This window comes from Colobus angolensis, unplaced genomic scaffold (genome assembly GCF_000951035.1).
Source record: "Colobus angolensis palliatus isolate OR3802 unplaced genomic scaffold, Cang.pa_1.0 Scaffold41, whole genome shotgun sequence".
In the NCBI taxonomy this organism is placed as follows: Eukaryota; Metazoa; Chordata; class Mammalia; order Primates; family Cercopithecidae; genus Colobus; species Colobus angolensis.
Genome location: NW_012117488.1, coordinates 6,174,230 through 6,195,812, shown reverse-complemented (window position 1 = coordinate 6,195,812; position 21,583 = coordinate 6,174,230). Strand labels below are relative to the sequence as shown.

The 21,583-nt window shown below is 37.9% G+C and overlaps 1 protein-coding gene across 6 annotated transcripts in view; it reads right to left on the bottom strand.

The window, feature by feature from the left end:
• Window positions 1-21,583, bottom strand: part of DDAH1 (dimethylarginine dimethylaminohydrolase 1) — a 259,984-nt gene that overhangs the window by 14,914 nt on the left and 223,487 nt on the right. For all 6 annotated transcript variants that reach the window (XM_011956104.1, XM_011956102.1, XM_011956105.1 and 3 more), the window contains 2 exons: window positions 17,040-17,113; window positions 15,965-16,084 (listed from right to left, as the gene is read on the bottom strand). In XM_011956104.1, coding sequence (XP_011811494.1) covers window positions 15,965-16,084; window positions 17,040-17,113 — 194 coding nt within the window. The remainder of the gene's footprint in view (window positions 1-15,964; window positions 16,085-17,039; window positions 17,114-21,583) is intronic.

Genomic DNA, 21,583 nt, shown 5'->3' with positions numbered 1-21,583 from the left:
AGGAAATATGACACTTCCAAAGGAATATAATAATTCTCCAGAAGCAGATTCCAATAAAAATTAAATTTATGAAGTGCCTGATAAAGAATTCAAAATAACAACATTAAGGAAGTTCCATGATATACAAGAGAACACAGATAAACAATAAAAAGAAATTTAAAAAACAACTCAGGATATGAATGAGAAATTCACCAAGGAGATAGACATATAAAAAAGAACCAGAGAAATCCTGAAACTGAAGAATTCAATGAATGAAATAAAAAATACAATGAGAACTTCAGCAGGATACTAAATCAAGAAGAACAATTTCAGAACTTTAGAAAGAAGAAAAAAAAAAAGAAAGAAGAAAGTCAATGTGACCTATGGGACACCATAAAGCAACAAAATATTTGAATTTTGGGTGTTCAAAGGGTGAGATAAGTTTAATGGCATAGAAAAACAATTTAACCAAATAATATCTTTAAACTTCCTAAGTCTAGAAAGAGTTTTAGAAACAGGAAGTTTAAAGATTCCCAAATAGATACAACCCGAAAAGATCTTTCCCCAGCATATTATACTCAAACTGTCTGATATAGTTAGTCTTTGTGTCCCCACCCAATTCTCATCGTGAATTATAATCCCCATAATCCCCAGGTGTCAAGAGAGAGACTAGGTGGAAGTAATTGGATCATGGGAACAGTTCCCCCCATGCTGTTCTCATGACGGTGAGTGAGTTCTCATGAGATCTGATGGTTTGATAAGTGTTTGGTAGTTCCTCCTGCATTCATTCTCCTTCCTGCTGCCTTGTGAAGAAGGTGCTGTGTTTCGCCTCTGCCTTCCACCGTGATTCTAAGTTTCCTGAGGCCTCCCTACCCTTGCAGAACTGTGAGTCAACTAAACCTCTTTCCTTTATAAATTACCCAGTCTTAGAGAGTTCTTTAAAGCAGTATGAAAATGGACTAATACAGTGCCAAAAGTCAAGGACAAATCATTCTAAAAACAGCAAGAGAAAAACATCTGATATGGTTTGGCTCTGTGTCCCCACCCAAATCTCATGTTGAATTATAATTCCCAATGTTGGGGGAGGGACCTGGAGGGAGAGGATTGGTTATGGGGGCAGATTTCTCCCTTACTGTTCTCATGATAGTGATTTCTCACAAGATCTGATGGTTTAAAAGTGTGTGGCATTTCCCCCTTCACTCTCTTTTCCTCTTGCTCCACCATGTGAAGAAGGTGCTTCCTTACCCTTCCACCATGATTATAAGTTTCCTGAGGCCTCCCAGCCATGCCTCTTGTACAACCAGCAGAATTGTGAGTCAATTAAACCTCTTTTATTTATAAACTACCTACTCTCAGGTAGTTCTTTATTGTAATGTGAGAATGGCTTACTATAGCATCTAGACACAAAGAAATCCCCATCAGACTAATAGCACATTTCTAATCTGAAACTTTACAGTCCAGAAGAAAATGGGATGATATATTCAAAGTGCTGAAAGAAAAAAACTGCCAATTAAGGGTACTATATCCAGTAAAATTATCCTTCATAAATGAAGGACAAATTAAGAGTTTCCCAAACAACCAAAAACTGAGGGAATTCATCACCAAGAGACCAGCCCTCCAAGAAATGCTTGAGGAAGTCCTATTCCTGGAAGTGAAAGAAAAATACCTTCCATCATGAAAGCACACAAAAGTATAAAACTTACTGGCACAGCAAACCATGAATGAGGAAGAGAAAGGATTCAGATGTTACCGCTACAGAAAACCAGCAAACCACAATGATAAATAGTAAGAGAGAAAGAAAAGAACAAAGGATATACAAAACATCCAGAAAGCCATTAAATAACAGGAATAAGTCCTCACATATCAATAATAACCTTGAATGTAAATGGCTTAAATTTTTAACTTAAAGATATAGAATGGCTAAGTGGATTAAAAAACCTGTGACCTATCCAAAGTAATGAGGGTTATTACAATTTTTTTTTAAACCCATGACCTAACTATATGCTGCCTAGTGAAACTCACTTCACCTATAAAAAGACAAATACGGGCTGAAAGTAAAGGGACAGAAAAAATACTCCACACAAACAAACCAAAAGCAAGCAGGAGTAGATATATTTATATCAGATAAGACTGATTTTTAATGAAAAACAATAAAAAGACACAAAGAAGGTTAGTATGTAATGATAAATGGATCAGTTCAGCAAGAGGATATAACAGTTCTAAATATATATGCACCTAACACTGAAGCACCGAGATATAAAAAGCAAATGTTGGCTGGGAATGGTGGCTCACATCTGTAATTTCAGCCAGCACCTCAGCTAGGCTGAGGTGGGTGGATCACTTGAGTTCAGTAGTTCAAGACCAGCCTAGGCAACATGGTGAAATCCTGTCTCTACAAAAAATGCAAAAATTAGCTGGGCATGGTGGTGCATGCCTTAGTCTCAGTTGCTTGGAAAGCTAAGGTGGGAGGATGGCTTAAGCCTGGGAGGCAGAGGTTGCAGTGAGCCAAGATTGTATCACTGTACTCTAGCCTGGGTGACAAAGTGAGACCCTGTCTCAAAAATAACGTAACGTAACGTAACACAACACAACACAATACAATACAATGTCATTAGATCTAAAGGGAGAGACAGACTCCAATACAATAATAGCTTTGAGACTTCAACACTCCACTCTCAGCAAAAGACAGAAAGTGAACAAAGAAACATTAGATTTAAACTGCACTTTAGACTAAATGTACCAAACATCTGTGAAACATTTCATCCAACAGCTGCAGAATACACATTCTTCTTATCAGCACATGAAGAACATTCTTCAGGATAGATATTAGGCCCCAAACAGGTATCAACAAATATTAAAAAATCAAAATCATAGCAGTTCTCTTCATAGACCATAATGGAATGAAACAAGAAATCAGCAATAAGAGAAATGTTGAAAACTACAAATACATGGAAATTAAACAACATGCTCCTGAATGAATACAGGGTCAATGAAGAAATTAAGAAAGAAATTTAAAAAAATTCCAGAAACAAGTGAAAATGGAAACACAACTTACCAAAAACTATGGGATACAGTAAAAGCATTGTTACAAGGGAAGTTTATACCAACAAATGCCAACATTAAAAAAGTAGAAAGATTTCAAAAAAAAAAAACAACCTAACGTTGCACCTCAAGGAACTAGAAAAGCAAGAACTAAACACAAAACTAGTAGAAGGAAAGAAACTATAAAGATCAAAACAGAATTAAATGAAATAGAGTTAAAAAAATAATACAAAGGATCAATGAAACTAAAAGTTGGTTTTTTTTGAAAAAATAAAATTGATAAACTGCTAGAAAAGAGAGTGGATCCAAATAAGAGGAGGGAATTCTTCCTAACTCATTTTATGAGGCCAGGATTTACCCTGATACCAAAACTAGACAAAGACACAACAAAAAAAGAAAACTACAGGCCAATATCCGTGATGAACATAGACACAAAACTCCTCAACAAAATACTAGCAAACCAAATCCAACAGCATATCAAAAAGATATTACACCACGATCAAGTGGGATTTATCCCAAAGGCACAAGGATGTAAAGATGGTTCAACATACATAAATAAAAAAACATGATATACTGCATCAACAGAAAGAAGGACAAAAACCATATGATCAGTAGATGGTGTGTATTCTCCAACTCAGCTCCAATTAAAATCCTTATTCTTGTTTCTTGTTTTATATCATCTTTCCCTTGTATTTTTAGTTATGTTATTTTGCTGTACCTTATGTATCTTTGTAAGCTGTTTTTGTGAGGTGAGGTGTGATTATACAATGTCAAACAGTTCTTCTAAAAACATGTTTTTAAATTATCACACTATTACAAATGCATCTTGTAAAAGATTCAAATATGAAAAGTTAAAGCTCTATTGGACTTAATACAACTGCATACACTTGTCAAAACTCATTGAATTATCCATTTAAAATTGTAATTTTATTGTAAGGAAATTATGTCACAATAAAACTAATTTTTTTTTTTTTTTTGGAGATGTAGTCTCGCTCTGTCGCCTAGGCTGGAGTGCAGTGGCGCCATCTTGGCTCACTGCAACCTCCACCTCCTGGGTTCAAGCAATTCTCCTGCCTCAGCCTCCCGAGTAGCTGGGACTACAGGCACACACCACCATGCCCAGCTAATTTTTGTATTTTAGTAGAGATGAGGTTTCACCATATTGGCCAGGCTGGTCTTGAACTCCTGACCTTGTGATCCACCTGCCTTGGCCCCCCAAAGTGCTGGGATTACACGCATGAGCCACCATGCCCAGCCAATAAAATTTTTTCAAAAAGTTAAAGTCCTCTTTCCTCCATAGTCTATCCGTATTTCAGCATTTCAGTAACTCTGAAAACCCTCCTAAAGTCTCCTGATGCAATTTCCTTTAAAAGACACACTCACTCAGAGCTCAGCCTTCAATGAAGAGAAAAGAGCTGCCAGTCCACACTTTTGCATTATCCTTCTGTGCAATCCACACCAGTCACCGAACTTCCAACTTTCATCAGCTTTGGTTGCTCTCCAGAGACCTTTCTCAAATTCTTTCTAACAAGCTTTAGGGATGGGACCGGACAAACTTCTTCCCCAAACAGAGATCTGGGTTTCCTTCCTCCTGCCACTCTTCCTTCTTGTAGAATTTAGTATCATGTATTTAGTATCATACCACAGGACTTCTGAGCTGGCAAGGAAGGCAGACTTTTCTCTATGTCTGAGGGACTGTGTGCCTAATGAGAATGAACATAATAAAGACTCACTGCAGATACAAGATATTTTAACATACATATGTTATCAACAGAGAGAAAAGCACTATATGGAAAATGTGATAAATAAAAATCTTTCATTCTCTAGGCATTTCTAAAAAGACAGCATTTTAGAGAAAGGTTAGCATTTCATAAAACTTGTATTTCAGTAATCTAGGGGAGTTATGCCTGATTTTCCTTCATATGAGAGCTATTTCTCTAACGTGCCAGGTATTTTACTCAATACGATATTATTCTGAATGATTTTAGGTGACATTTTCTGTTCAAGGACATAACAATTTAGGAATAGATTTTCTCTCCCTGCCCTCATGTAGGAACTGATATCTGGGGAACTCCAGACAGAGCCAGTGTTCTCACAGTATATGGATTACCTGCATCAGAATCACGCCATGGTTCCCAGTCTTGCTGAATCAGAATTTCTTGCTGTGAGCCCCAGGAATGGGATGTACATTTTAAATGTGTACTGTGTGTGATTCTTGGGTACATTAAAGTTTGAGGACCACTAACTTACACTATTCAAATTAATATGATCTGGCTGGGTGTGGTGGCTCATGCCTGTAATTCCAGCACTTTGGGAGGCTGAGGTGGGGGATCATTTGAGGTCAGGAGTTCAAGACCAGCCTGGCCAACATGGGGAAACCCCATCTCTACTAAAAAAAAAAAAAAAGAAATAAGAAAATTAGCTGGGCATGGTGGCATGTGCCTGTAATCCCAGCTACCCAGGAGGCTGAAGAAGAATTGCTTGAACCCGGGAGGCGGAGGTTGCAGTTAGCTAAGATTGTGCCATTGTACTCCAGCCTGGGCGACAGAGCAAGACTCCGTCTCAAAAATATATATATATATATATGTGTGTGTGTGTGTGTGTGTGTGTATGTGTGTGTATATATATGTGTGTGTGTGTATATATATACGTGTGTGTATATATATATGATCTTCACACCTAACAGGTATTGTTACTGCTATTGATAATATGACTGGTAGTAGCTGAACTTTATTGAGTTCTTATCGCTTGCCAGGGTGTGGATAAAAAAGAAATGAGTGGTTAGAAAACATACAAAAACTGTGATAGATTCAGCACTTTTCATTTAGCTCCTAAATTGTTTTCTGTTGTTGTTGTTTTTGGAACCCTATAACGGTGAGTCACCTCTGAGTATGTGGTCACAGGTTTAAACTTGGTCCCACTTCAGGATGAGATAAAGGGAATGGCTGTTGTAATCTATCTCCAAAGCTGCCTTTAACATTTGCAGACAGATAGTGTGGTGAGTAATATGGGGACCCAGCAGCAGCAACAGAACTATAATTGAGAAAATGAGATTTAGAAATATTCTTAAAGATTATTGGACAAATACAACATTTTGAAAGATGAAAACAGGGAAAAACAGTAAGTGATTAAGAGCAGGGCAATGGTAGTGGGATGGTTTTGCAGGAGGGTGGTAGCAAATTTAATGTGTTTATTTTGCATGTCAGTATTTCTAAGGATGATCCAAATTCTAGTATTGTGTCATGTAGTGGGGAAGTTTTCCCCAGAGGCTGCAGAATAATTCACGGTCAAAATGTCACTTCTAATTTAGTGTCTATGTTTCACCCTATGCTTTATTAACCTTCAGCCAAGCAATAGGATACTTATCAACACCTACGGCATTTAATACATGTGATTTCTACAGAGAAACAGTAACCTAAAACTCACAACCCTCCTCCTTTCAGCTCAACTGACATGTTTCCTAATCCCTTCAACACCAAAGGTACTGGTGTTGGCATGGCTGAGAGTATCACACAGGTCATGCTGTGATGTACGATCTCAGCCCATGAGACAGAAATCATCCTTTTTTTTCTTTGAATCTTTTGCCAGATCAATTCAGCCAAGAAACAATCTGACACTGCTACAGATGGAAGGCATGCAAATGTTTTTAAGGTGATTTTTTTGGTGGGCCTTGAGAGAGAGTAACACATGAAAATAAATGGAAAAGGGTAAAGGACAGACTCCAGACTTGAGTGAGCACTGATTCCACTGCTGCCAATGGAAACTGAAATGGAAGCCAACCCCATTAGTGTCTTACAAGCTTAGGCATCAGATGCCTACCAGAGCTGCTCTCATATCTGAGTACTGCTCCATTCCCAAAATGTGAATCTAGGTCAGTGAAATCCAGCAATATTTGCCCACCAATTTTTGATGGTTTGTTACTTTGTGGATGAGGAGAGCTGAATTCATGGTGACAAGGAGAGTTTAAACTCTTTTCCAAAAAGTCTACGAAAGGCACGCCATTGTGGTAGTTATTTCTGAAGTCATTTTGTTCATCATTGTCCCCAGGGGCACAGAACAGGAATTCTGTAATTATCTGCCAAAGTGTTGATCTGGTCCCTTTTTCTCCCTCTAAAGCCCATCAGTCACAATGTTCTGTTACTTCTCTAAGTGGGCCTCACTTTCCACACTGCCCTTTCCACTTTCACAGCTACTTTCCTAGTACAGATCCTCCACTCATTTATTCATAGACTGTGCTGTGCAATGGCATCAGCTAGTTTTATTACTCCTAATCTTTATTCCTGTTAAATCATTACAGGAACTGTTCCAGACAGATCTTTCTGAAAAAACACCTTCAGCTTCTACTCCTCTGCTAAAAAAATCTGTGTTGTTCCCCACAGCCCACAGATAAGAAAACCCCAGTTTCATTGGCCAAGATCATTTGAAGCAGCCCTAACTTGTATCTCTGACCTTATCTCTCTGTTTCCCTGCATACAGCCCCCATTCCAGCCATTGTCTCTTGATTGTACTGTAGACACTCCCCCAGATTGTTCTGTTTGTAATAACCACCACTCTTCTGTGCCAACTATGGCTTACGTTCATTTAGGTGAACTCAGACTTGGAGTCTTGCTTCTGGTTGATCACACCCTCTCCAGAACTCCTACCACCTTTCCTAGGACCCTGAACTATTTATTAGGCACTTATGTTGTGTTGCACGGTGACAGTTTTTATCTTTTAATATTCTCTCTTGTTTCTCCAGCTAAATGGGAGCAGCCTTGAGGGCAGAGATCATTTCTCATCCGACTCAGTATCCCTGTGCTTGGGATAGTATCTTTCATATATTAATAGTTGCTGCTCAGTAAATCTTACCACTGTGATGTCTTTTCAATTGCTGTTTTAAAAGTCTTTTTGCAGAAGAGACAGTAATAAGAGGTTTTGAAAATCTTAGCTACTTTTCCTATCAGAGTTTTATGTATGAATTAGAAAATTATGTTTTTTAGATATCCAACTGAATAGTTATATATGTAACTGAAGCTTCTTCTAAGAAAATGGAATGAAGTTGGAATCTTTCTGTGGTTTTCCTCAAACAGGCATAAAAACATTGCTAAGCACAAACAGATACAAAGACGTTCCGGCCGGGCGCGGTGGCTCACGCCTGTAATCCCAGCACTTTGGGAGGCCGAGGTGGGTGGATCACGAGATCAGGAGATCGAGACCATCCTGGCCAACACTGTGAAACCCTGTCTCTACTAAAAATACAAACAATCAGCCAGGCATGATGGCAGGCACCTCTAGTCCCAGCTAGTCAGGAGGCTGAGGCAGGAGAATGGCGTGAACCCGGGAGGTGGAGCTTGCAGTGAGCCGAGATTGCGCCACTGAACTCCATCCTGGGCGACAGAGCCAAAAAAAAAAAAAACGCCAAAAAACAGATGTTCCATCACTTCCAGGCACTGAAAGGACAACATCACATTAATAGATTCTACAGTGAGCCCACTCTAAAATAATCCTTACCGCTAGTGCTTTATAATTATATGGTTGCTACTTTTTGCCAAGTAGTTGTTCACTCCATCCTGGGTTTAAGACACAGTATTTCACCTTGACTGGCCGTTATGAAATTTCCAATGGGAAGAAACAACACTTTCAATTCCCAGTGAGGCTGATTCAACTTTGTTTTTTCAAGAAGAGAACGAGTATAGGAGATGGGGGTCACACAGAGAGAGCTGGAGGCAAAGCCAGAATGCCAATCCATGAAATGGATTCTAAGTTCTCTGCTTTGTCCTCATGGGCATTTTGAACCTGTAGGCAATTATGCTTCTTTAGTAGAATCAACATATGATTATTTTAAAAAGTAAGGTATTCTCTAATATCAGTAGTAGTGTGAAGTTTAACTTTTTTTCCCCCTTTTTGGCTATATCCTCACACAGTAAGATCAGGTCCTGTTGTTAGGTTTTTCTGTGTGTGTGTGTGTGTGTGTGTGTGTGTGTGTTGGGGGAGGAGGTATGGAAACATGAGTCAAATGCAAGCTTCCTGTTCTCAGAAAATGATAACATTAGTGATTTTGGTAACTTGGAATATTTTAATGAGGAATTTTAGCATGTCAAATAGATTAAATCATGGCATCCAAATTATTACCCAGTTAGGTATTATATTTCAAGTTTATACAATGTTGAATTCTGGGCAGGAAAAACCTAAGAAGTTTCTAGCTTTCTATGGCTTTAATTTGAATATTTTATTTACTTTTACTGATAATGTAATCGGGATATGTTATTTTGCACCTATATGACAAAAATTTGGCTTCTTCAGGTGCACATTATTCGGGATTCTAAGCTAGGTACTTTTGGAAGTTGCAGGTATCCTTGAAAGCAGTGGCTCTCAACTTGGCCTGTGCATTAGAATCACCTGTGGAGCTTTTAAAAAATGCAGATGCCTGGGTTCCATACCAGACTCAGAACATGAGCATTTTCTGAGATAAACCCAGGGTAGAGTGTTTTCAGAAAGCTACAAAGATGACTTTAAACCACTCTCTCACTAGGAACCACTAATTTAAGGTCACTTACAGACTTGTTCTTTCAGAAGTTAGAGTCTTGGATTGAAAGGCCCCTTATGAGGCTATGTGGCCAACCATCCAACAGATGATAACCCCTACAATATCCTATAGAGTCAGTTTAATACTTTTTGATGGTCTAGTATATAGTGGACAGGATGAACAGCACTTTTAAATATAATTTCTTCCTTTTCCCCTTTGACATTTTCTTGAAAGCCCAAAAGAAAAAAAAAAAAGCACATTATTCCCTTTCTCCTACTTGGCCAAGTTTGCCTTCTTCCTGCCTTGGGACTAATGCTAAAATTCAGCATGGCTGTTTTGGTGTCATAGCTTCAAATTATTTGTTGGCTTATTATGCCAAAACATTTTATTTTGGCCACCCTAGCCTTGTTGGCATACAGCTCTGGGAATATTGTCAGATGAGGCCACTGCTGCCAGGAAAGGGAGCATAAACAGTTGTTACAAATTCAGAGGCTATTTGGTTTTGTGTTTTAATTTCTTAATACACGCATGGCAGATTTAAAAAATCATTGTTTTTGTGGAGCTGGTGAATACAACAGCCAGATAATAAGACAAAATTAAACCTACAATGGGATTGTCAGTATGCCTTTCATAGCAGAGATCCAAAGTGGAAAATCTTGTGGCTACATACTATAATCCCCTGTGACAACAATAACTAAAAATGCGAAGTCTTTATTTTTCCATTTCAATCACTGATATGAGTTAGTTCTCATTCTGTCTTTTGGGTTTTGCTAGTTGTCATTAAAGGAAATTCCAGGCAATAAAAAACATACAAAATCCAAACACATTAAGGGTTTTTCCATCTTCATTTTTATATGCATCTATAAAATAACATGGACATTTTTGGACATAAAAGCAATGCTGCAGCTGAGTCAAAACAAGAGGAAATACAGTCTGAGTGATCTCTATTATACAGTTAGTCATTCAAAAGAAAACCAGGCTGTGTGCTATGCAATTTAAATGAGGTACAAAGCAGCTCTTGTCTTCATTCAAGGAATCTTACAAACTCAGTTAGTTATTTCAGGAAGTAGATAAGAAACCTAAAAGACATTTCCATTGAGATGCATTGTGAGCATTTTAATTTAAAATTACAAGTCTATTGAAAAACCACATACTGTATTTAAGCTCCATTTACATGACAAAGGCACAAAAATTGGAGTGGTGATCTCATAATTATTTTCTTACCACGTCCTTGTAGTATTTTTATTAAAAGTATTTTTAGGTAATAATTTATTGTGATACAAAAGAACAGAATTACTAATTTTAAAAAAGTCCACCAAAGAAAACTATAGCTGTATCCCATAAACATATACAAATGTAATATATGAAAAAAATGAAAACAAAAACAAGACAAAACAACAAAAAACTCCTCTCCCATGGGGTTAGGAAGGTGAGGATGCTCCTCCTGCTGCCCGGCCAGCAGATGGCACAGTCCCCCAGCTGGTCAGTGCTGCAGTCCCTCCCAGGTGGGCTCAGCAGCTTCCTCCTCTGAACAGCTTCAGGAAAGTTTTAGCTAAAGGTTACCACCTGCCCTGACTTCCCTCCCTTCTTTCCCTTCATCCTTCCTCCCCTCCCTCCCTTCATCTTTCCTTCCTTCTTTAAGAAAAATTTTTTTTCTCCAATTGACTGGAAGAGTGAATGCTACCAAGGAGGTCAAGTTAAAAATCATTACTGAAAATTACTGTGAGTCCCTCCTGAGGGCAGGTATTACAATCTATCCTCCTGTGAAGATAGGATGTAATTAATCCAGGTTTTTGGAAAAGAAGGCAATTTTGGGGATGGATCTAGAAAAAGAACAAGGTGAGATGTGGTATAGATTTACTCTTTCTTATGTCTTTTTCCCCCTTAATTAAAAAAAATTAAAAACAGTAGTCTATGGAAAAGACAGGCATCATGTAGATGGTAAAGCAGGGGGTTAGGAGTTAGGCACACTTAGTTATTGGAGAATTATTTCTGTAAGTCAATCATAGCCTACTTCCAACAATGTAACATATATATTTTTCCTAAACTTTAAAAAATTAAAGTATAACATACAAAGTGTAATATATAAAGTATAACACACAAAGTGGCCCTCTGGACCATGACTGCCTCCCTTCTTCTTAAAATATTATTCTGACAGCTAACAGTAGAGAGTAGCTTTGCCTCTTGTTTAACTATGTGCATGAAAGACTAGAATATGTATTCTTTGGGGTTTTGCTTCTTTTGTTCAAATTATGTTTTTGAGCATCATTTCCAGCTTTGGAATAACTGGAGTTCTCATCTTAGAGAAGGCAAACATTCCTTCTGGAAGAGTACAAACAGGTCTAATGCCTGTGTATGAATTAATTTGTCTTACATTGTGTTTTTTTACATGTAGAGGGGTATGAAGGTGATGATGCAAAGTCGGGAGAAAAACTGTAGAAAATGCAGGTTGCTCTAAAAACTAATTTGGCCTAAATAATAGTATTTCTAGGATCAGATTTGCTGTTAGATATCTAGCATTTGTTCAAACCAACCTAACTTCTAGTAACTTTGCCATATGGATGGTCAAATGCAGTAATAATGTCTTCCTTTCTTCTTTCCCTAGATTGGTACCCTGTATTAAATGTGTTCTGGAGGCCAGGCGAGGTGGCTCACGCCTGTAATCCCAGCACTTTGGGAGGCCGAGGCAGGCAGATCACTTGAGGTCAGGAGTTCGAGACCAGCCTGGGCAACATCATGGTGAAACCCCATCTCTACTAAAAATACAAAAATTAGCTGGGTGTGGTGCCTGTAATCCTAGTTACTCAGGAGGCTGAGGCAGGAGAATCTCTTGAACCTGGGAGGTGGAGACTGCAGTGAGCCAAGATCAAGCCACTGCTCTCCAGCCTAGGCAACAGAGTAAGAATCCATCTTAAATGAATGAATGAGTGAACGAATGAATGAATGTGTTCTGGGCTTTTTAGCTGAGAATTGCTAAACTCTTCCTAGATGGATGATTTCATTTAAATATACAATGCACACACTATTAAATCTACTATAATCTCGACTGGCAAGATGATTATCTCCATAAGAATCTACTTCATTAACCAAGAGTAGATTGCAACCCATTACAAAGTATTTCAAATGCAATAAAACTACCCAGAAACCCTTGGGGCTCTCAGCTTTACCTAAATATGTAAGAAGTAGATTCTGAAGGAACCAAGTACTCAAAGAGCAGTGACAGAGGTGAGAAGTAATCAAGCTTTCAGTGTGTAGCACAGGAAGGCACAGTTCACCTCTGTTTAAGTAATATGTCCTTTAAAGAGATGCTCAAGTGGCCAGGGACTTCTCTACAGAGGAAAGAAGGTTTACAAGGGGAAAAATAAGTATCTAGTACCAAACTCACACCTTTCCTGAGACTGCTTAGATCCTGGATACCAATAAAAAATGGAAAGTCAGGAGGTAGGTGGAGAGACACGGAAGGAGCACACAAGCTCAGCTAGAATCAATCTATGGCAAAATAATTAGAAAAGGTTTTCTAAATAAAAAAGAAGATTCAGTATGGAGTGGGGTGGGCAACTGAGGCCAGGGGAATCAGGGTCCAGGAAACTTGTTTCTGGAACTGTAAGATCCCACTCAAAATGATTATTTCATCAGGTCTCAGTATTTTGAACTGTAAAACGGGAAAAACAAAACCAATCACACTTTTATCACTTGTAAGCGATATATTTGTATCTATTCATCTGTCTTCCTGCCTGTCTATAACAACATGGAGTATTTATATTTCTATGCTAGTAGTTAGCAATTAATAATTGCCCCCTTATTAATTTTATTGATGGTTATAATATAGAAACCAAACTGCTCTCAAATAAATAAAGCAGCTGAGTTCATCCAAACCTGAGTTTCACCAACCCATTTCCAACCTGTGACTATTTCCTTAGGCAGAGCTTGTTATTCTCCAGATCAGTTTGTCCTCTTATTTTCACTACAAGGTAACAGGACGTTTTTGATGCTAGAAACATGGCAGGTGGGCAGTCACCAAATCCACAGGCCTGTGGTTTAGGCAGTACATTTGCTGATGGAAAATGCAATCTCCAACGAATGCCTTTCTAGCTACTGAGGATTATTTATAGGTTCTGACAAGTAGAAAAGGAACATCATTATTAACACTAACTCGAATGAACTCTACAGGGAGGAGGACTATAAAGTCTTCATAGGATGTCCTTAAGAGATGTGGTCTGAGAGAATCTGACCATGGGAAGGGAAAGATGAAGAGAGAAATAGGAGTGAGTTGCCAAGCCATGCAATAGGACTTAGGGCTTGGGTTTTTTTGTTTTTTGTTTTTCCTAGGTCATCAGTGGTCCTCTTTTCTGACTGCAGGGTCTTCCTTTTCCAATGTTGGTCCAACATCTCTGAAACAATGCAGGGCTTTCTCCTCAAAGACCTGCTGGGACCCAGATTGCCCCCTCCCAGTGATAATCTTGCCTTCCTCACTGTTAAGTTCCTACTTCCTCAGACCTCACCTGCCCCTTCCACTTGTACCTCTAGAAACCCACTAGAAACTCCTTTATGAGTTGAGTTGGTTTGCTCACATCTCATGAATGTGCTTTGCTCAGTCTTTGCTTATGCCATGTCCCCACCTGTAATTTTCTCTCATTGAATTCTACCCTGTCAAATGCCATCCATCCCTCAAGACTCACATCAAGTCTCATTTTCTCTACAAAGCTTTCTCTGAATATCTAGGCCTCAGGGAGCTTCTCCTTTTCCTCTGAACTTTGAAGAGCAGTTAGGGCCTGTATCATATAACGTAGTGCTAATTAGTCATATTTGATTACCTTTTATTTTGTTATGTGTTAGTCTCGCTAGACTATTTGAGTTAGAGACCTACTGAGGTAGGGACCAAACTATTTGAGTTAGGGACCTAGTCTACCCAGAATGGCAGAAGGGGCCACTTTTTCTAGTTGGTCCACCCAGAAGGAGTTCTTTCTGCTAATTCACACAAATGCAAGGTATAGATCAGCTTAAACCCTCTCATCTTATAATCGATCTCAGACATATGCAGACCAGCCTTGCTACCACGGATAGATACCACAGTCCCTAAGGAGAAAAATCATCTTCCTAGACCTCCTGAATGACACCATTTATCAAATGTTTTCTTTCAAGACACCAGCTTTTTTTATATACAGGAAGTTGACATGAACTTCCAGATGGAACAGAACAAAAGACATTCTCTAAAGTAAACGAACAAAAGCCACCACGATAAAAATCAAATTCTGAGACAGATTGTTCAGCAACAATTAATAAAAGCGTTAGAAACAGAATCAAAGATACAGTTTGGGAAGAGGCGGAAGAAAGGCCAGGTGACCTAGCTGAAAGAGTGGCAGATAATACAGAGGGGAGATTTAGCTCAAGGCAATGATTGCTTCCCAGCCAAACTACCACGCTTGGCACTGAGGTAGAAGAGAAAAAACCTGAAAGAGCCTCAGGGCCCACAGATTTGCTGTCTTAAAAGGAACTTCCGGCTTTGGCCCTTTAATAAGTCATGCATGCTGGTATGCAGGACCAGCTAAGAGAAAGGGGCTGCAGTCCTGACCACCATTTAGTATTAGCACTATGACCTGGGGCAAGTCACTTGATCTAGTTTTCTCATCTGCAAAATGGAGATAATATCACCTCTCTCATTCATTTATTCATCCCTTCATCAGACATTTATTAAGGGCCCACTGTGGGCCAAGTGCAAAGGAGCATAATGATGAGCAAAACAGACACAGTCTTTATCCTTATTGGGTGTCCATATCATCTCACGGAGTTGAAGTTACAGAGAAGGAAAGGGAAAGCCCTGCACTGTAACAGAAGGTCATCTTCTTTATCAATGACTTCCACTCTTGATTTAGCTGTGTGACCTGGGCAAGTCTAATTTTCTTCTGGCAAGTCTATTATCTATAAAATGAGGAAATTTCCTGTCTTAAAATGTTATTATTCCAAATGCAAATGAAGAAATTAAGCTTTTTAGGTACTTCTGAATCATGGCTTTCTAAAAGATTATTATGAAATAATCCAGATACAACAAAAGGATGAGAATAATATAACAAACCCTGTGTACCAACTCTCCAACTTAAGTGAGAAAACATTACAAGGAGCTCTAGCTGGTGGCATGCCCTCTTTTCCCCTGAGGGATAATGGTGATGAGTTTGGTGTTTATTATTTTGAATCATGGCCTTTTTTAGGAAATCTGGTATGTAACTAAAAACAGTTCACCAGTGAAGAATTCTTCCTACACTTAGGTGTTCCTGGCTTCTAATGAATGTGAGGTCACAATAGTGCACATCACAGAAGCTCAAATACCTGCCTGTTCTCTCTCTGCCAATCCTGCTTGTTACTCCCCCTGCAGAGAGAATGTGAAAAACCCTGTGGCAGGCACCCCCACTGCATTTAGAAGGAGCACAGTTTTGTATTTACCTTAAGGGCCTTCTGTGCAGATTCACTAGACCCAATTGCGATCAGGTTAGGCCCAGCCATGCTGCAGAAACTCTTCAAATGCAAGCCATCTGCCACCGGCACTGTGGAGACTGCATAGTCCTACATGGACAATAGAAAAACAAGCAGTTTAGTATTGCAGAATAATTCTAAAACTGATTAAAAACTTCCCTGAACTACACCTACTCCTTGAAGGCTGTCAGGGACCTTGAATATTTGGAAGAAAAACTGGGACCCACAGGTTTGGATATTGCTAGTTAGAAGAAGAGAGCAGAGTCACCAGATGTGTGACTGCTGCAACATCGTTGCTGGCTGTTTGATCTATGGAGTGGGCTACTCTGGGAGGGTGTATTTGAATATCCTGTGTAAACAGGAGCTCAGCTGGAGACTCACATCCTCATGGGGAATGGAGCATCTTGAGAGTTATATCCCTTCCTATGCAGTACAGAGAGCCAATCTATTAATAATCAATAAAGGGACCTTAAGAGGATGTATGTGCAACACCTAGCACGGTTTCCAGCACACAGAAGGCACTCAACCACAGGGGACCCCTGATTCCAATCTAAAAAAATCTGTATTTCATAACAGAGTCCATTGGGTTTCCAGATTTTTTTTTTTCTTCTTTTTTTTGAGACATGGCCTTGCCATGTTGCCCAGGCTGGTTTGGAACTCCTGGGCTCACGCAATCCTCCTGTCTTGGCCTCCCGAAGTGCTGGGATTACAGGCGTGAGCCATCACACCTGGCCTTCCAGATTTTTTTTTTAAGTTGTTGATTATTCCAGGAACATCTGCCAGGTGGCTGTATAATTATACACTGGAAGAAGAGAGAAGATGCCCATGCTAACTTTGTTATTCTTGTGGTAGCCCAATGAAGCCGAATTATTGAGGAATTTGAATTTTATAGCTTATAAAACTTCTAGTAAATGTACAAATATTACGAATTATTGTACAAAGCCAGTGAAGCATAAACACCATTACTCATGATATTGATTCAATAGGTCTATGATTATTTATTAAGTAATTACTTTGTGCCAGGCATAAACTACCTTTTACCTACCTTAAAAGTATCAGCCAAGATTTCAGCACCTCGTTGATTCGTCCTTTTGGAAAGGCCCACAAAAAATTCTCTGCCTATAATAGATGTCATGGAACATAGTGAGCAGGTGGCACCAGGGACTGTACATCATTTCTTTTATCTATAAATAATGACTTTAAAGCATCACATAGTTTTCTGTTACCACAGAGGACAGCTTCACTAAAGAGATGACAAAAAATGATTTCAAACTACTGCCCTTAAGAATAAACTTTTTCAAATTCATAAGGGCAGAAAGTAGGATGGTGGTTTCTAGGAGCCATGGGGAAGGGTAAATGGGGAGTTATGGTTTAATGGATAGGAAGTTTCAGTTTGGGAAGATGAAAAAGTTCTGGAGATGCGTGGTGGTGATGGTTGCCTAACACTGTGAATGTTCATGCCTCTGAACTGTACATTTAAAAATGGTTAAAATGGTAAATTTTATGTTATGTATATTTTACCACAATAAGGAGTGAAATTTTTATTTAGGCAATAATACAATTAAACACATTGGTAATCTCTGATCAGAAATTAAGTAATAGCAATGACAATTTAACAGTACAACAGTTCCTCAAATAACATCAATTTGCTCAACTTTGATCAGAAAAAAAAAAAAAATCGATTCTGGGCTGGGGCCATGGTCTGCATGGAGGTTGTACATTCTCTCTAGGCCTGCATGGGTTTCCTCCCACACCCCAGAGCTGTGCACAGCAGGTGAATTTTCACGTTTACAGGGTCCCAGTCTGAGCAAGTGTGGGTGTGTAGGTGTGCCGTGATGGGACGGTGTCCTGTCCAGGGCGGGTTGCCACCTTGCACCCTGAGCTTCCAGTATAGCCTCCAGCCACCCTCGATGACCCTGAACTGGAAGAAGTGGGTTAGAAAATGAATGGATACAAATGATTGTAATAAAGTATCCAATAATCATACAAATGTACAACAATAAACAATGTTGTAGGATAGTGCTCAATGAGCCCACCATATTTGTGATTGTTTTGAGTTGTGTGGTGGGAGGAAGGGCTCCTTACAATTTTAGCTTGGCAAACGTTTATTCCCTGATTTAACCCACCACCACCACAACTGCTGTCACTCATTAATTGACCAAAAATTGGGCAATTATCTTGTTTTTATTAATTTTAAAAAATGTGCATATGGCTGACATTTATTTCAATGTTTAATATTATAAGTGGTTTGGGTCTTGATTTAGAAGCTGGGTGATATTTTTGTGACTAGAAATATGCCAGAGGAACTTAACTCTTGTTTATATTAGCCTATGGTAAAAATGGTTTTGTTATATCTCACTTCGCTTAAAAGTCACAGTTTCCACGAACCTATCAACATTGTTAAGTGAGAATTTACTATACTACCTTTTTATTTTTTTCACTAAAAGAACAATACTAGACATTTTTGATAAATTCGGATTCTTTTCTTATAAAATGATCATGTGAGGCCTGAGGAAACACTCTGGGGAAAGTGAGTTAAGTGCTGACTGGTCTTCAGGTCTGACCTCTAAGAGCCCTGTCTTTGAAACTATACATCCATATGGTTGAAATCAAAACATCAAAAGATACCTATGTACTAAATACAACATTTCTGCAGGATGAAACTGCCTTCTTATTTGACTTTTCTGAAATTCAGCAGTTTTTCTACTCAGAAGCCAAAGCACTAGATAAAAATGGTCTCTTAGTTATAGGTAAATAATTATAGTATGGAGTTAGGCAATATATAAATGTGGGAATTCTCATCTTCCCTTTATTTACGGAAATCCCACATAATACGTGGAAAAGATAGTCAAAGAGAAATTAGTATCTTTTTGCCCCAGAGTATTATGGTAAAGTATAAGAAGAGTAGCCATGCAGAAGGAATTGCTTGATCGATTTTATAAACATTATAACTTTAATCTTCATAATGTCCTTATAAAGGGGCAAATGACATAGGTCAGGTGATGTTATGACAATATCCAAGGGCTTATGTTGTTGGCAGACACAGGAATCTTTTGGGCACACTGACAGTTTTTTGGGTAATGGTATGATTGTGTTGACCCTTAAGAAAACTCACTATATAAAGATCAAAGTTTAACTCAGGGAGGGGTATTTTACTTGAGAAAAGTATTATGTACTTTATTAAATAGCTACAATGAAAAAATATCAAGTTTCCTTAATTCTTTCAAGATAAAAATAGGTTTATAAATTAATTTATTTATAACTTTCAAGAAAATCTTTTAAGAAAAACATAATACTCTGAGGCAAAAAAAAAAAAAAAAAGATACTGATTTCTCTCTGAATATGTTTTCCCACATTTCATGTGGAATTCTTTTCCAAGAAACAAAGGGAGGAAGAAAATGTCCACATTTCTGTATATAACACATGTTTAGGGTGGAATGCACACCATTTCCATTTTAAAAGACTAAGATGTTCAAAGGCTAAGATGTGATGGGAAAGTACAAAGAGAAGGATGCTGCTTATCTCTTCAAAGTAAGTTGGACCTCTGTCTCTGGCAGTATGTTGGATGAGATCTCCTAAATAATCTTCCTGATGGAAACAACTAAAATACCGAAATGGACATCTAAATTTGTTTTGATGTCTTTTGTGTCATTTTCTTCTATGCCAACTCACATTTTTGTTTTTCCCCTTCCTGTCTCCGTCATTTATAGGAGAAAACAGGCCATTTTCCTACTGACTATCCTACATTCTTGCTTTGACTGGTTGCTTCCTCTTATAACTTAGCATTTAAATTTCTCCCTTATCCTTTGTATTTTCAGTGAGCAGGCATTAATTAGATGCGCATTCATATATCTTTTAACAGGACTACTGTGGGTTCAAGTGGCATCAGCCTGATTCCCTCATTATAAAGTTTCCTGTCAAGCTTTCACATAACAGTTTTAATATCTTTTGTTGATCATCACACAGATCCATTATTTTTACTAGGAATCTGCATTTACTGGCTGCAACTCTAAAAAGAAAATCTCTCCTCAAGTATTTGGTCTACTTGAAATAAAATTCATAAAGGAAAGAAAAGCTAAATGCTTGAGTCTTTCTTTTATATATAAATTATTAGAGTTATGAGTTAGTGTTCTAGCAACTTGCAATAATGACCAATAAGTTTTTTTAAAAAAATCATTACCTTTGAATGCATCAAAGATGAAATCACAGTAGAAATTAGAAAACATTTAAAAAAACTAAATAACAAAAATATCCATATCAAAATAAGAAGGAGTCTGCTAAAGTAGTACTTGGAGGCCAAGTTACATAGCCTTAAAAGCTTACAGTAGAGAAGATGAAAGGCTAAAATTAGTGAGAGAAAATTCCAACTCGAGATGTAGAAAAAAAGATAATAGAATAAAAAGAAAGAAATGTGAAGGAAGGAAATATAGAAACAGAAAAGAAACATTCAAGAGAAAGAGTTCAACCAAGCCAATAGCTGGTCCTTTGAAAAGATTAATAAAATTAGCAAACCTTCTGGCAAAGAAGAAAGAAGGCATAAATTAACATTACCAATGAAAAGATAGTATAGCTATAGTTGTGAAGCTTAAACAGATATTAGAAAATATAAATAACTTTATACCCAACATTTTGAAAAATTAGATAAAATCTTAGAAAATGGAACTCATCAAAACTGACTCAGGAAAATCTAAATTGTCACATAATCATTAATCGACTAAATCAGTTTAAAATTTCTCCATAAAGAAGGCACAAGAGCCTGTTTCCAAAGTTTAAGGAATACATGATTCAAATAGTACTGATTCCAGAGAATAGAAAAAGAGGAAATATTCCTTAATACGTTCTATGAGGCTAACATAACTCTTTTACCAAAACCAGACAAAGATAACAAGAAATATAAATTATAGGCCACAAAAACAATAGTCATAACAAAATGTTATCAAACAAAATTTAACACTGTGTTAAAAAGAGAATAAATCATGATCAAATTTGATTTAATGCTGGGGTTGCAAGACTGGTCAAATATCAGAAAATGAATTAATGAAATTAACCACATCAACAGATTCAAGAAGAAAATCATATAATCATTTCAGTGATGCAAAAAAGAGTTTACTCTATCACCTGAAATTCATTTCCAGGTGTTTACTTTAGTGAAATTCTTGTATATGTTCCCAGGAGACACACAAGAATGTACATAGAAACACTGAAGATAATCGACAAAAACTGGAAAACATCCAAAAACACATCAGCAGTAAAATTAATCATACATTATGGTGCATTCTTATCACAGGGAACTATACAACATTGAAAATGAACTAGAGCAGCACACATCAACTTAGATCAAAAGTAGAAAAATCACCTAAGAGTTCATATAATGTGACTCTAATAAAGGTATCTTGTAGCTTTATAAAACTACAAGACAAAACTAAAACAGCATACACTTTAGGAATACATGCATGGAGCCAAAACTCAAAGAACAACAAAGCAATAATTAACACAAAATTCAAGACAGTGGTTACTTGAGGCTGGGGGAGAGGCTGGTTGTCACTGGGGACCCCACAGGGGCGTCTATGGTCCTGACAATGTTCTATT